At 35.9% G+C, this 14,231-nt stretch overlaps 1 protein-coding gene across 7 annotated transcripts in view; it reads right to left on the reverse strand.

Annotated features, from left to right (window-relative positions):
• Positions 1–2,241: 2,241 nt before the first annotated feature.
• SH3YL1 (SH3 and SYLF domain containing 1) overlaps positions 2,242–14,231 on the reverse strand; it is a 69,776-nt gene continuing 57,786 nt past the window's right edge. For 6 of the 7 annotated variants that reach the window (XM_069108642.1, XM_069108647.1, XM_069108640.1 and 3 more), the window contains 4 exons: positions 11,232–11,394; positions 10,573–10,651; positions 9,556–9,612; positions 2,242–2,648 (listed from right to left, as the gene is read on the reverse strand). In XM_069108642.1, coding sequence (XP_068964743.1) covers positions 2,458–2,648; positions 9,556–9,612; positions 10,573–10,651; positions 11,232–11,394 — 490 coding nt within the window. In that variant the 3' untranslated portion in view covers positions 2,242–2,457. Of the gene's footprint in view, positions 2,649–9,555; positions 9,613–10,537; positions 10,652–11,231; positions 11,395–14,231 lie in introns of all 7 variants that reach the window. The other variant, XM_069108645.1, reaches the window with a different exon arrangement.

Here is a 14,231-nt window from a genome sequence, read left to right on the forward strand (position 1 = left end):
AAGCAGAGGAAATGCAGTCCTACCATAGATTCCTTTTTTGAGGACAAAAAGGATCAAAGCATGGAATGGGAAAATGGCAGCGAAGTCAGAACTCTTGCACCAAAAGCTCCAGGCCATGGAGGAGCTCAAGAAGGATTTTGAAAACCAAGAAAGAGAAGTGGAGGAAAAATTAGGAAGAGAAATGAGAATGATGAAAGAAAATCAAGAAAAGTGAGTCAACAGCCTGACTGAAGAAAATAACACCTTAAAAAATAGATTAACTCAGATGGCAAAAGACGCCCAAAAGGTCAATGAGAAGAATGCCTTAAAAAGCAAAATTTGCCAGATGGAAAAGGAATCTCAAAAACTCACTGAAGAGAATAATTCCTTCAAAATTAGATTGGAGAGAATGAAAGCTGATGACTTTATGAGAAATCAAGATACTATTAAACAGATACAAACAAATGAAAGAATAGAAGGCAATATGAAATATCTTATTGGAAAAACCACTGACCTGGAAAATAGATCCAGGAGAGATAATTTAAAAATTATTGGACTACCTGAAAGCCATGATAAAAAAAAGCCTAGACACCATCTTGCATGAAATTATCAAGCAAAATTGCCCTGATATTCTAGAACCAGAGGGCAAAATAGAAGTTGAAAGAATTCACTGATCACCTCTTGAAAAAGATCCCAAAAAGAAAACTCCTAGGAATATTATAGCCAAATTCTAGAGTTCCCAGGTCAAGGAGAAAATACTGCAAGCAGTCAGGAAGAAACAAGTTGAGTATCGTAGAAACACAATCTGCATAACAAAATCTAGCAGCTTCAACATTAAGGGATCAAAGGGCTTGGAATATGATATTCTGGAGGTCAAAGGAGCTAGGATTAAGACCAAGAATCACCTCCCCAGCAAAACTGAGTATAATGCTTCAGGGGAAAATATCATCATTCAGTGAAATAGAGGATTTTCAAGCATTCTTGATGAAGAAACCAGAGCTGAACAGAAAATTTGGCTTTCAGATACAAGAAGCATGAGAAGGTAAACAGGAAAAAGAAATCATAAGGAACTTGTTAAACTATTTACATTCCTACATGGAAAAATAATAATTGTAACTCATAAAACTTTTCTCAGTATAAGGTAGTTGAAGGAAATATATATATATATGTGTGTGTGTGTATGCATATGTATATATATATGAGGATGTATGTGTATATAAATATATATGTGAGTGTGTGGATATGTATGTACATGTATACATAGACAGAGGGCACAGAATGAGTTGAATGTGAAGGGATGATAGCTAAAAAAATAAAATTAAGAGGAGAGAGAGGAATATATTGGGAGGAGAAAGGGAGAGATAGATGAGGGTAAATTATCTCATATAAAAGAGGTAAGAGAAAATTGTTACAATAGAGGGGAAGAGCAGGAAGGTGAAAGGGAATAGGTCAACCTTACTCTCATTGAATTTGGCTTAAGGAGGGAATAACATACACCCTCAATTGGGTATCTTACCCTACAGGAAAATGGGGGGGAAGGAGATAAGAAGGGGGATAAGAGAAGGGAGGGCAGATTGGGGGAGAAGGTAGTTAGAAGGAAACACTTTTGAAAAGGGACAGGGTCAAAGGAGAAACCAGAATAAGTGGGGGATGGGATAGGATGGAGAGGATAGTGTAGTTAGTCTTTCACAATATAACTACTATGGAAATGAACCTATATTGAATTGGTTATCTTCCCAGTGGGGGTGGGTGAGGAGGGAAGAAGGGAAAAAATCTGGAACTCAAAGTTTTAAAAACAAATGTTTAAAATAAAGTTGGGGGGGATGAGGGAGGATATAAGAGAGAAAGATTGGGGGAAGGGGTATTCAGTAGGCTTGGTATTTTGGGGTGGGGTAGGGGAGAGATGGGGAGAAAAATTTGTAACTCAAAATCTTGTGGAAATGAATGCTGAACTGGGGTATACAGATCCATCTTGCCCTACTGGAAAGTTGGAGGGGAGATGGGGGAGTATATAGGAGAAAGCAGATCAGGGGAAGGGGTATACAGTGGGATCACTGTTTTGGGGGTGGTGGGTAGGGGTAAGACAGGGAGAAAATTTGTAACTCAAAATCTTGTGGAAATGAATAATGTAAACTAAAAATAAACATAAAATTTAATTTAAAAAAGAAAAAAGGAAATCAATGCTGAAAACTAAAAATAAATAAATAAATTGGGGAAAAAGAATGAAAAAAATAAGATATCAATAAAAACATTTTTTAAAAATCATTATACATATTTAGATACATCTTTAATGTTAATTCTACATAGAAATATATACATATACCATTTTATATACTTGACTTAAGATTCAAAAGCACATATTTACAGATAATTTTCCTAACTTGTTATAAAATAATTCATAATGATTAGTCTTCCTAGCATGATAGTGACATCTTTTTATTTATGTATTTTGCTAAAGAAAAGAGAAATGAATAATGCTTAATCCAGTGAAACATAATTGGCTGGAAAAATGCCAGTTTGACCTTGAAGTCTTCCTTCCCACCAATCAAAATGTGAATTTGTTTTGGATATTACAGTGATCCGGTCTCCAGCTTTGAATTTCAAATCTCCTGGCTGCTGCCCTTCAAAAGAATACAGTGCTGTCACTTGTACTGGCTGACTTGAACTACCTAAAATGAGGAGGAAAAAAAAATAGATGAGAGGAGGAATGGAGTAGCTAAAATATTCATTTTGTAGTCATGGTTTAGCATTCTTCTGCTCTTGACTCATCAATTAATTGCCTTTGAAGCTTTTTCCTTTAATAGTACTCTTTGGTTTTAGTATTATTCTTCCCAATTATGGTCAAACTTACACTTACTTCTCTGAACATGCAAAGAAGAGAGTACATTCTCCAGGGGGAAAAAAAATCAAAGGTCTGTGGACAAGTCCTCTTTTGGAGACCCAGAATATCCCAGTAGTACATAACAGAATCAAAATTCTCCCATAACTTAGAATATGGTCTTTGAGAACTACTATGGCTGAAAATTCCACTACCAAAGCTCCAGTAATTCTCCCCTAAGTCCTTCACAATCTGTCTCAAGACTACCTTTCCAAACTTATTGTGCATTATTTTGTTGTTTGTTGTAATAGGTATTAGAATGGGATGAGATGATGGAATTTGTTGGGGTTTGTAGTTTTTCCCCTCTGCCCAGTTCAAGGAGATACAAAACAAAATGAGAGGGCAGGAGGCAGCACAGAAGGATTTTGAATAGATTTGCACTTGGGGTTTGGGGAGACATGACTGGATAGACGGATGGTTGGATGGATGGATGGATAGATAGATGTCAGAGGCAAAGAATGGTACAACCAGGCTTCAAAATAGCAATCAGGATTCTCTTCCACCATATGCATACAAAACAGTGGTATACAAGCTCAATGATTTGTGGACATTTCCCTGGTTAAGCATCCAGGCAGCTGTTGTAATGTCTCCTCTTCCATTTTTCCTTTTCCTCCCTTTCTATTTAAAAGGATGAAGGTTTAAATCCAAAGTTCCTTGTCTCCTAAGCCTTTTCTTATTGTTCCAATAGTACAGCAATCTAATTTTTTTTTCAGGTAAGAGATACAATTAATCTTCTCTGCGTGTGTGTGTGTGTGTGTGTGTCTTTAGTTACATTCAGAGAATGCAAACAAGAAAGTCTTTGGTTATTGGACTAAATATAAATGAATTAAATGCAAGATAGAGACAGAGACCATTTGGGGACTTGATGAACTATTATGATTTTATTAATAATCAGTATTAAAAACATCTTCTCTTGGGGCGACTAGGTGGCGCAGTGAGTAACAGCGCCGGCCCCAGAGTCAGGAGACCTGGGATTGGTTCTGGCCTCAGATACTTAACACCCACACAAAATAACTGGCCATGTAACCTTGAGCAAGTTACTTAACCCCAATTGCTTTTAAAAAAAATGTCTTCTCTTAACATCTCCAAATTCGGGGCAGCTAGGTGGCACAGTAGATAGAGCACTGACCCTGAAGTCAGGAGTACCTAAATTCAAATCCCATCTCAAACACTTGACACTTACTAGTTGTGTGACCATGGGCAAATCACTTAATCCTGATGGCCTCACCAAAAAAAAAAAAAAAAAGATTTCCAAATGAGCAGTGAAAAGAATACCTATAGATATGGTTCATTTCCCTTGGACTTAAGTGAGTCATTGTTCAAAGATCTAGCAGATCATTTGAATGTGGCTACTTGGGGCTAATATCCAGTGAAAATAGAAGATTATGACTAGAGAAGAAATTCCACTCAAATCAAAACCCCTGAGTGGAGAGAAGTATAGTCTGAGAGGATTCAAATGTGTAACCCATATGTTATAAAGATCGGCTAGCATTTAATTTCTCCTGGAAGTCAAGGTAAGGTATACCAACCACTAGAATGATCAGTTGTTCAGAAGGAATTAGAGGCTTAAAGTAGCTTCATTTGCTTGGTGTATATTAGAGAAGTCAAGTTCAACCTTCACATGACATTGTGATCCCTAGCAGTGACCAAGAAAGGAGTACTGTATATATTACTGCATTTGAAGTAGAGAAAACTTTGTCATTCTCAGTTCATCACTCATTCAGTCAGTCTACATATTTAATAAGTTGCAAGGTCTTGTTTCTATCTTCACAACCTTTTATATATGTATTCTTCACTATACTCACATAACTGCCATGCTCATACAAGCCCTCATCGTGACTCATCTGGACTATGACAATTCTTTTCAGACTGTTCCTTCTGTTTTAATTCTTTTCCTACTCTACTCTGCCTGTCATTTAGCAGCCGAAGTGATTTTTCTAAAACAAAAATTTGAGGATGCCCACCTTCATTCTACTGAAATTCCAGTTGATCTCTATTATCTCCAGGATAAAATATGAAATCCTATTAGGCATTTAAAGCCCCTTTTAACTTAGCTTCTCATGCCTTTCCTATTTTTTATATATTTTACTCTCCTCTATGTATTCTATGATCTAGTGACCCAGACCTATTTTCTGTTCCTTACACATGGTACATTATTTCCTCATTCTGTCTCTTTTCATTGGCTGTCTCTCATGCTTGGAATATTCTCCCTTCTTACCTCCACCCTCTTGGTGAAGGTCATAGTGAATTTAGAGCTCAGAGAGAGGCAGTGTGTTACAGTGTTTTGGATTCAGAGGACTTGGGCTCAAATTCTGCCTCTGTGACAATGGGAAAGTCATTTAATCTTTAAGATTAAATATTTGGGACCTCAGTTTCCTCATCTGTGAAAGACTAGATTAGATTGATCCTCAGGTTTCTTTCAGGTCTTAATCTATAATCCAATAAATTAATGACATATTACTCTTTATTTCAAGAGTTATTATGTGATCAGCATAAGAAGTTTCTTGTGGGGGGCGGCTAGGTGGGGTAGTGAGTAAAGTGCCAGCCCTGGAGTCGGGAGGACCCAAGTTCAGTTCTGGCCTCAAACACTTAACACAAAAAAACTAGCTGTGTAACCTTGGGCAAGTCACTTAACCCCAATTGCCCTCCAAAAGGCAAAAAAAAAAAAAACCCAAAAAACAACCTGTTCATTTAGGGGCGGCCAGGTAGCAGAGAGAGTAAGAGCACTGGCCCCAGTGTCAGGATGACCTGGGGGATGGAATCCGGGCTCAGACACTTAGCACCACACCCAGAAATAACTGGCCGTGTAACCTTGAGCAAGTTACTTAACCCCAATTGCTTTAAAAAAAAAGAAGTTTCTTGTGGTCAGTCCTCCTTCTACCCCATCACTACCCTCAATTCATTATTGATGGAGACTTTATGTCCATTCTATGTTCATTTTACCTGTGCATGTGAAACATTATTTAGACTACTTGAATAGGGTGATGGAAATTATAAGAAGTCTGCCTCATAGGAAATGACTCAAGGAATGGAGTCTACATTAACCCAGAGAAAGAAAGGATGAGAGGAATCATAGAAGAAAATTGGATAAAAACTGAAGAGATCTTCTTGATATATCTCTATCTCTATCTGAAGATAGAGTTCTGGAGATGATAAATTATTCACTTCTTTAATCTAGTTGCCACCTAAGCAATATGTCCCATTTCATTTTAGCTTCTCTGCTTGTAATAGATTTGAGTGATCCTTTGGACAATTTGCCATTCTTACCATTTTATTCAAGGTTAATTAAAATAGCTTATTTTTCTTTGCCTAAGTCATGGCTAGCCTTAATGAGACACAGAGTCAAATTCCAGTCGGTATATTCTGATTGGCAAGGTTGCCCAGCAGCACAGATTAGTGAGCCTGGGTCCCAAGGTGAATTTTATTTTCATTAACTCCTAGAAGGGAATTTACTTTCTTGATGGACTCTGCTTAATTTAGCCCACGTGTAAACTTGTACATGCCTTGTTTATGGAGTCATGTTAGATGAAATATTGCAAGAACTTCATCAATCAAACATAGTAAGAAGAGTAGAGAATTACTAGCCTAAAGTAATATTCTGGTTCACTGTGGTTTAAACTAATTAAAGTTTCCCATAGAATAAACCCTTGCACAGACAACCTTCCTAACACAAACATGCTGGCTGAAATATCAATTGCTACATACAACACTTAGAAAAAGGTCTTGTTAAAAATAACAATAATAATAACATCATAGTATCATGTATTTAGAGCTAAGAGTCCTACTGAGAGGTAATTTAGTTCAACCTCCTCTTTTTACAAACAAGGAAACCAAGACCTGGACACTTGCCTAAGAACACATAAGTATTAGGGCTAAGACTTGAATCCTATGTATTTTATGTTATTGGACATATTTTTCTGAGCAGTCCATAGGTTATTGGACATATTTTTCTGAGGAGTCCATAGGCTTCACCAGACTGCCAAAAGAGTCCATGACATAAAAAAAGGGGGAAAAAGCCCCCGAAATAACCATTACAAGCCCTGGTATACTAAATCCTAAACATCACTCTGTAACAATTACTAAGCCTATTATTCAGAATCTAACTTAACTTACACATAATTCTAATAGCCTTTGACATCCAAATTCTTAAACAGAAGACTACAAACAATAAATCTACCAGAAGTAGATAAGAGAAAGAAAACAAATGTATGTGTATAACTTAACTGAAAAGAAAACAAAATGTATCACTTTCTTAGCAAAATTCTTAAAGGTTGAAAGAATTGACTTGCCATGGAGAAATCATGACAAAAAAGACTTTATGCAATAGGACTCTATACAGAGTTTGTTTCTGAATGTGAGAGATACAAAGAAATAATTTCATTTATGTGTATGTATGTGTTTGCATGTATTTCCATAAGGGAATAAATAAAAATCACTGATGCTAAAACCCAATACCAATTTTTTTTTTTGGCAAATGTTTCACAGAAGCACAGAACTTCAGAGTTGGAAGGGTCCTCAGTGGCCATCTAAACTAATGGTGTCAAACTGAAATAGAAATGGGGGGCCATTACTAAACAAGTTGTGGTATATGCATGTTATGGAATACTATTGTGCTATAAGAAATGAGGAGCAAATGGTCTTCATATTTACCTGGAGAGGCTTATACGAACTGATGCTGAGTGAGAAGAGTAGAGCCAGGAGAAATTTGTACACAATTACAGACACAACATATGTGTAATGACCAGCTTTGATAGACTGGACTCTTCTCAGCAATGCAGTGATATAAGTCAATCCCAAAAGACTCATGATGGAGAGAAATATGTGTATTCAGAGAAAGAACTAGAAAGAACTGAGTTTATATCCAGGTGAAAGCAAAACACCTGATCTTTTTCCTTCTCTTATTTAGTCTTATGTCCTCTTTACCATTTCTCATTCCAGCTGATACAACCCGTCTTTATAACCTGACTAATGTATAATGTGAAAGTATTTACAGATCCTGTACTTGACTATATGCCGCCATGGGGGGGAGGAGAGGGAGGAGGACAAAATGTGAAACTCAAGGAATTGTGGAATTGAATCCCGTAAACTAAAAGGAAACAAACAAATTAATAAAAAAAAAAATAGAAATGAGGGGCCATTAAACTGTGCATAATGATCCCTGTGGTCCATATATTGACTTAGAAAACCACTATTAAAATTATGTATGTTTTACCTCCTGTTAACATTATATGTTTTATTGTACTTCTATTTATCTTTTTTAAATATTTCACAATTACATTTTAAACTAGTTTGGACTACATTGAATAATATTGTTTTGTGGGACATAAGGTGTTTGCTATCTCTCATCTAAATAAACCTATACCTACAAAAGAATTTCCACTACAAACAATTCAAAAAGTTGTCGGTTTAGCCTTCACTTGAAGACCAGGAGGCAGAAGAGAATGAGAAGCAATGCACTCTGCATCCAGATACTGTACTGCTAATTGTTTTTTTCTTTCTTCCTAAGAAGATCAAGCCGAAATATGCCTCTTTGCAATTTTCAACAACTGTTCCCAATTCTGGCCTTTGGGGATAAACAGAACAAGTCTAATCCCTCTGCCATATGACAGCCCCTTAAATGCTTAAAGACAAATATCATGTGATCCTCTAAATCTTCTATTCACTAAGCATTATCTCTTCAGTTACTTTCACCCTCTCCTCACTTGTCATTCATTATCCCTTGACTCCTAGAAGTCCTGGTCATTATTTTTGACACCCTTCACTTTGTCAGTGTAATTTCTAACAGATAGCACTCACAACTAAACATAGTCCTCCAGTTGTGCCCTCTACCAGGGCAGAGTACAAGCAGCATAATTGCTACCCTCATGCAGGGCAGGACTTAACAGAGTAGTTGGTACACAGCAGGAGATTAATAAATACTTATTGATAGATTGATTGGTTGCATTGCCTCTCAATGTGTTGGAACAAGTTCATTTAATTCTCTTCATTTGTGAGAGCACATTTTAATTTGTAATCAAAATGTGCTTGTAAGCATATCAGTTCCATCTCTTTCTGGTTAGGAATTCTCTAGAAACCATGTTTTAAAGGCCACTATCCAGGAGATAACTTCTGAATACTACAACTATCACCTAAGCTCCATTGGAATAAACAAATTAACCTGTTTGTTCTCTGGTACTGTGGCATAGTTGTTGCTGGTACAACAGTGTGTGTGTGCATGCATGCATGCATGTCAGCCTCATCTTCCCTAAATAAAAAATGTTAGCAGATTAACACCAGCTTTTATGTTTCATTAAGTATTGTTCAACATAAGGTAAATATATCTTAAGCTATAGAAAACATGAAGTCACTCGAAACCATTTTTATCATGTGTAACAGGAAAAAATAATAATCATATAATAACTAATATTTCTATCATGCTTACTATGTACCTGACACTGCTAAATGCTTTACAATTATTATCTCATTTGATCCTCACAACAACCTTGGGACAAAATTGCTATTATTCTCATTTTACCAATGAGGAAACAGAGGCAAAGAGAGCTTAAGTGACTTGCTCTGGGTCACACAGCTAGTAAGTGACTGAAGCCAGATTTCAATTCAGGTTGTCCTTACTCCAAGCCTAGCAGTTTATCCACACTGTGTCACCAAACTCTCTGAATAGCTATATTAGCATTTTAAATGGGAAATTGTTTATTTACCAACAGTGTCTTGATAACTTGGAAGTTCTGGATAAAGCTTATGGGCATTCCTGTTACCTGTAGAGAAAATAAATGTACAAAGAAGGTTAATTTACCATATGTACACTGAAAGGAAAGCATTTGCCTACAGACTCAATATGAACAGTATAAATGCAGGTCCTCTGACTTTGTTGAAGCAAATGCTTTAAAAGCATAGCAACACAGTGCAGGATATACTTGAAACTTCAAGGTTCAACCTGAATGTAGTCCCAGAAATGAGGCAGATAACAAATTTTAACGACTTTGGGGGGCAAACCTAAAAACATAACAGGATGCCTTATGGTTTTCTAGAAACATGTAATAATCAGAAAAATTGGATGCATAGAACCATGAAGTAACAAGGTATTGAGGACAAAGACTATAATAAATCATAGTAAGTGGCACAAAGGGAATAAAACCAGATGTCCATAAAAAGAAATGTGGAGTCAAAGAAGGTGATTTTGATGAAGAGAAGATTAAGGTAGAGAAAGTGAGGAGAAAGGAGGGGAAGATAGGAAAAGAAATCACAATTTCAAAGTTGGAAGGTACCTGAGAGATCATCTAGTCTGATTTATACTTGAATAGAAATACCCTCTGTAACATCCCTGAAAAGTGGTCATCTAGACTTAACTTGAAAAATTCCTGTACAGTAGGGTAGTCTACTTTATTTTAAATGAGGTCTAATGTTTGAGGTTCCTAAAAAATATTGGTTCACATAATAGGTTAACATCTTTTGTGGACATTACCAAGATAAATGGGAAAAGCCATATCACCAAGACTCTAAGTGAAATGATACATCATATGAATGAGAGCAGACACATCTAGCCATATCCATAAATAATATCAATGGAAATGTGTGTTAGATATAAATTTCTTTTTTTTTCTCTCATAAATTCTCCAACATGATCCTAAGAACTGATCAAAGTGTGTTAATTTCTTAGACTTTTTTTTTTAATGTAATTACCTTTGAATTACAGCAACCTTGTGAGTCTGATTTACCTTGTGAGTCTGAGTTTGGCTGGAGAGATGCAGGTGGTTTTTTTGGCCTGGAGGATGGTCTGAGAGGTATATCTTTAGCCTGAGAAGGAGAAAAGTACACTATTATAAAACCTGGGTTTGGCTTGTGAGTATTTTAAACCTTTTCCTTAAAATGGTTGTACAGAGGGCCTAGAAGAATGTCAATTAATTTATTAGCCATGGTCCCTTAGTAGGTGTAGGGCTCTAGAACGTTGGAAGAGAAAGTCATGTTTTCCTAATTCTAATTCTAATTTTACCAAGTACAATTCTATCATTGAAATGTGTAATTTCAGACAAAATACTTTCATCTCTGCTTGTAGCTCTTTATACTTTTTTATTTTGAAATTTTAAAATAATGCAAAATATCATACTATTCTTTAAAGATTGAGATGGTGCTTCCCAAGTTTGCCTTGTCAAAGGAAAGCACTTTCTAACTATTTCTATCCTTGGATCTTTTATTTTTCCAGAGGAAATGTCTTCCTGGTATGACATTTTTACAAGGAATTTATGTAAATGACATTAATAAGGGAAATTTATTCCACTCTTAAGAATCCCATGCCAAGGGACAGAAACCTCCAGCAAACAGAAATTTCCTATTGGGGTGGATTAAAGCAGCAGGAAAAAGCAAATTTCATACGTGCCTTCCTCTGTTCTCTTGCTTCTTTCCTTTCATTAATTCGTTGCTCTTCGTTTTTATATTTTTCAGTAAATGAATTAAGAATTTCATAAAGATCTTCTGCTTGAGCTGGCTGTGGCATGTCTCCAAATAAAATGTCACTGGCACGAACATCCTGACAGTAAAACCTAACAAGGTAAATAAGAGAATAAAAGATTTCTTGGACACCCTTAGGATTGCAGCATTGGTCAAAAATATCTTTCTTTTGCACAGTGCTGCCTAGGATACACAATTTCTCTGAAGAAGGTCTCTGGATTGAGGGTGGAGCCAAAATAGCAGAGTAAAGGTAGGGACTCACCTGAGATCTCCCCCAGACTCCTCCAAATACCTTAAACAAACTCTAAACAAATTCTAAAGTAGCAGAACCCACAAAAAAAATGAAACAATTTCCCAGCCCAAGACAACTTAGGTCAGCAGGAAAAGTCTGGTACACTAGGGTGAGGCAGGAGTTCAGTTCAGCTCAGGCCAAACCAGTGCAGACTCAGTGGCAGCAAATCAGGAGCAGGACTTGGGGCAACTGAATCAGTTGTAGTAGTGGTGGTTTTCAAACCTTTCAGCCCACAAATATCAAAGACATGTGGTCAGAAGGAGATTACAAGTAGGACTCTGTTGCATTGCCTATACTTGTATCTAGGTCACAGTCCTGAGTTTTTGTTCCACTGAGAGGAAGAACACTAGCACAGCAGAGTTTGCAGCCACAGGAGAGCAGGGACCCTCATCACAGTTCCAGGGTGGAAAAGAGTGTCACATACTACAGGAGAGTGCCTCTCTCTGGATCATACCACCTTGGAAGAGCCAAAAACTTACAGGACCCCAGAATTACCTCTGGAAACGGCTGCACAAAAAAACCTAAAGTTTGGGACAGTGCCCCCTGTACAGTATCCACACTTTAGTATATTGTTAAAAGTCAAGAAAGTTACTATGGTGACCAGGAAGATAAAACACATTCAGAAGAAGGGAAAAAAAGTCAAAACTCCTGCATCCAAAGCCTCAAAGAAAAATATGAATTGGTCTCAGGCCATGGAAGAGCACAAGAAGGATTTTAAAAATCAAGTGAGAGACGCAGAGGAAAAACTGGGAGAAAATATGAATGATACAGGACAAGAATGAAAAAAAAAGTCAATAGCCTAATAAAAAAAAGGCAGAAAAAAATACTGAAGAAAAGAACACCTTTAAAAAACAGAATAGGCCAAATGGCAAAAGAGGTCCAAAAAGCCAACAAGGAGAAGAATACCTTAAAAAGCAGAACTGACCAAATGGAAAATGATATACAAAAATTCAGTGAAAAGAACTCCTTAAAAAAATAGAATTGTACAATGGAAAATGAGGTACAAAAGCTCACTGAAGAAAATAATTCCTTAAAAGTTAGAATTGGGCAAGTGGAAGGTAATGACTTTATGAGACATCAAGAAACAATTGGGGCGGCTAGGTGGCACAGTGAATAGACCACTGGCCCTGGAGTCAGGAGGACCTGAGTTCAAATCTGGCCTCAGACACTTGGCACACTTACTAGCCCTTTGACTTTGGGCAAGTCACAACCCAAACTGCCCTCCAAAAAAGCAAAAAAAAAAAAAAGAAAAGAAACAATCAAACAAAATCCCCAAAGATATAAAAAAATCAAAAGGAAAAGGACCACATAACTTTGTATATGTACAAAAATATTTATAGCAACTTTTTCTGGAAGTAAAGAATGAAAAACTGAATAGTTGCCCAAGTTCACAAAAAAATAGAAGAAAAAGAAAGTCTCTGGATTGACAATATATTAATGAATAGAAAACAATCATGATTTCTTTAGATATAAATGTTCCCTATACTCTGATTTTATATATTTTAAGCAAATAAGCCCTTCTTAATTATGCCTTATCTGTACAGAAAACTTGAAATCAATTGAGGATAAGGGATTACTTCATACAAATCTGTATCCCAGCTACTCAATTGTGTCCGACAAATAGAAGGTGCTCAACAAATATTTACTGAATTAATTGAAGTGTTAAACACTTCCTTTAGCTATTTCAATTTAGGGTCAAAAAAGCTCATTTTTTCAGGATATAAAGAAAGATTATTGGAAAGGAAAAAATTCCTTTAGGTAAGACTGACACTTCAAGTAATCAGAAATTTGCAAAATCATCCTCTAAATGAAGGCAAAGACATTGTTTTCTTCTTTGTCTCACTTGGAAAGAAATATCTCCACTTTTTGGTGTAGCTTTGCATTTCTAGAGCTATGTCAAAAAATGGTGAGAGTAGAGAGATTTCTTTTCTTCCTTTTCTCAGTAAGAAAACCTCTATTAAATAAAATGTGGATTTTTTATTCAGATAAGTACTTTTAAAAAAAATCATGTTAAAGAAAAGTTTTTCTATTACTATTTTTTACTGATTTAAAAACATAAATATACAATGTATCTCATCAAAGATTCTTCCTTTTTCTAGCAATATAATTACTTTAAATTTTTTTTGAGGGTGATCTATTATGATAATAGAAGTATTTGTCTAGAACAAATCCAACCTTGCATTCTAAGTAAAAATAATTCCAACTAGATCATGCTTTTTTATATTACTATATTTTATTTGCCAGTATTTTATTTAATTTAAAAATAATTAATCTAAAGATATAAGCCTGGACTTTTGATATCACTGCTATAGGGTATTTCTTGGTGGGGAGACTCCCTTTACAAAAGCAGGCTATCAGTATCTCTACAAGTTAGTTTTAGAGAGTTTCCTAGAGCACTCACAGGTTAAATGATTTGTCCAAGGTCATTTAGATAGTTCGTATTAAAAGTAGGACTTGAACACAGGTCTTCCTGAATCTGAAACCAGTTCTTTATCTACTACATCATAATGAATTAATATACATTAACTTTTGTTGGTTTAAGGATAAAGTAATTCTTAAATTCTTTCTGCACTAAAGCAAGGGAATTTTTGTTAAATTTCCATCTCTATTTAAATAAAAGTAAATTTCCTACTTGTT

Source organism: Petaurus breviceps, unplaced genomic scaffold (assembly GCF_028583685.1).
Source record: "Petaurus breviceps papuanus isolate PSGF00001 unplaced genomic scaffold, PetGlider_PUasm1.0 90416, whole genome shotgun sequence".
Classification (NCBI taxonomy): domain Eukaryota; kingdom Metazoa; phylum Chordata; class Mammalia; order Diprotodontia; family Petauridae; genus Petaurus; species Petaurus breviceps.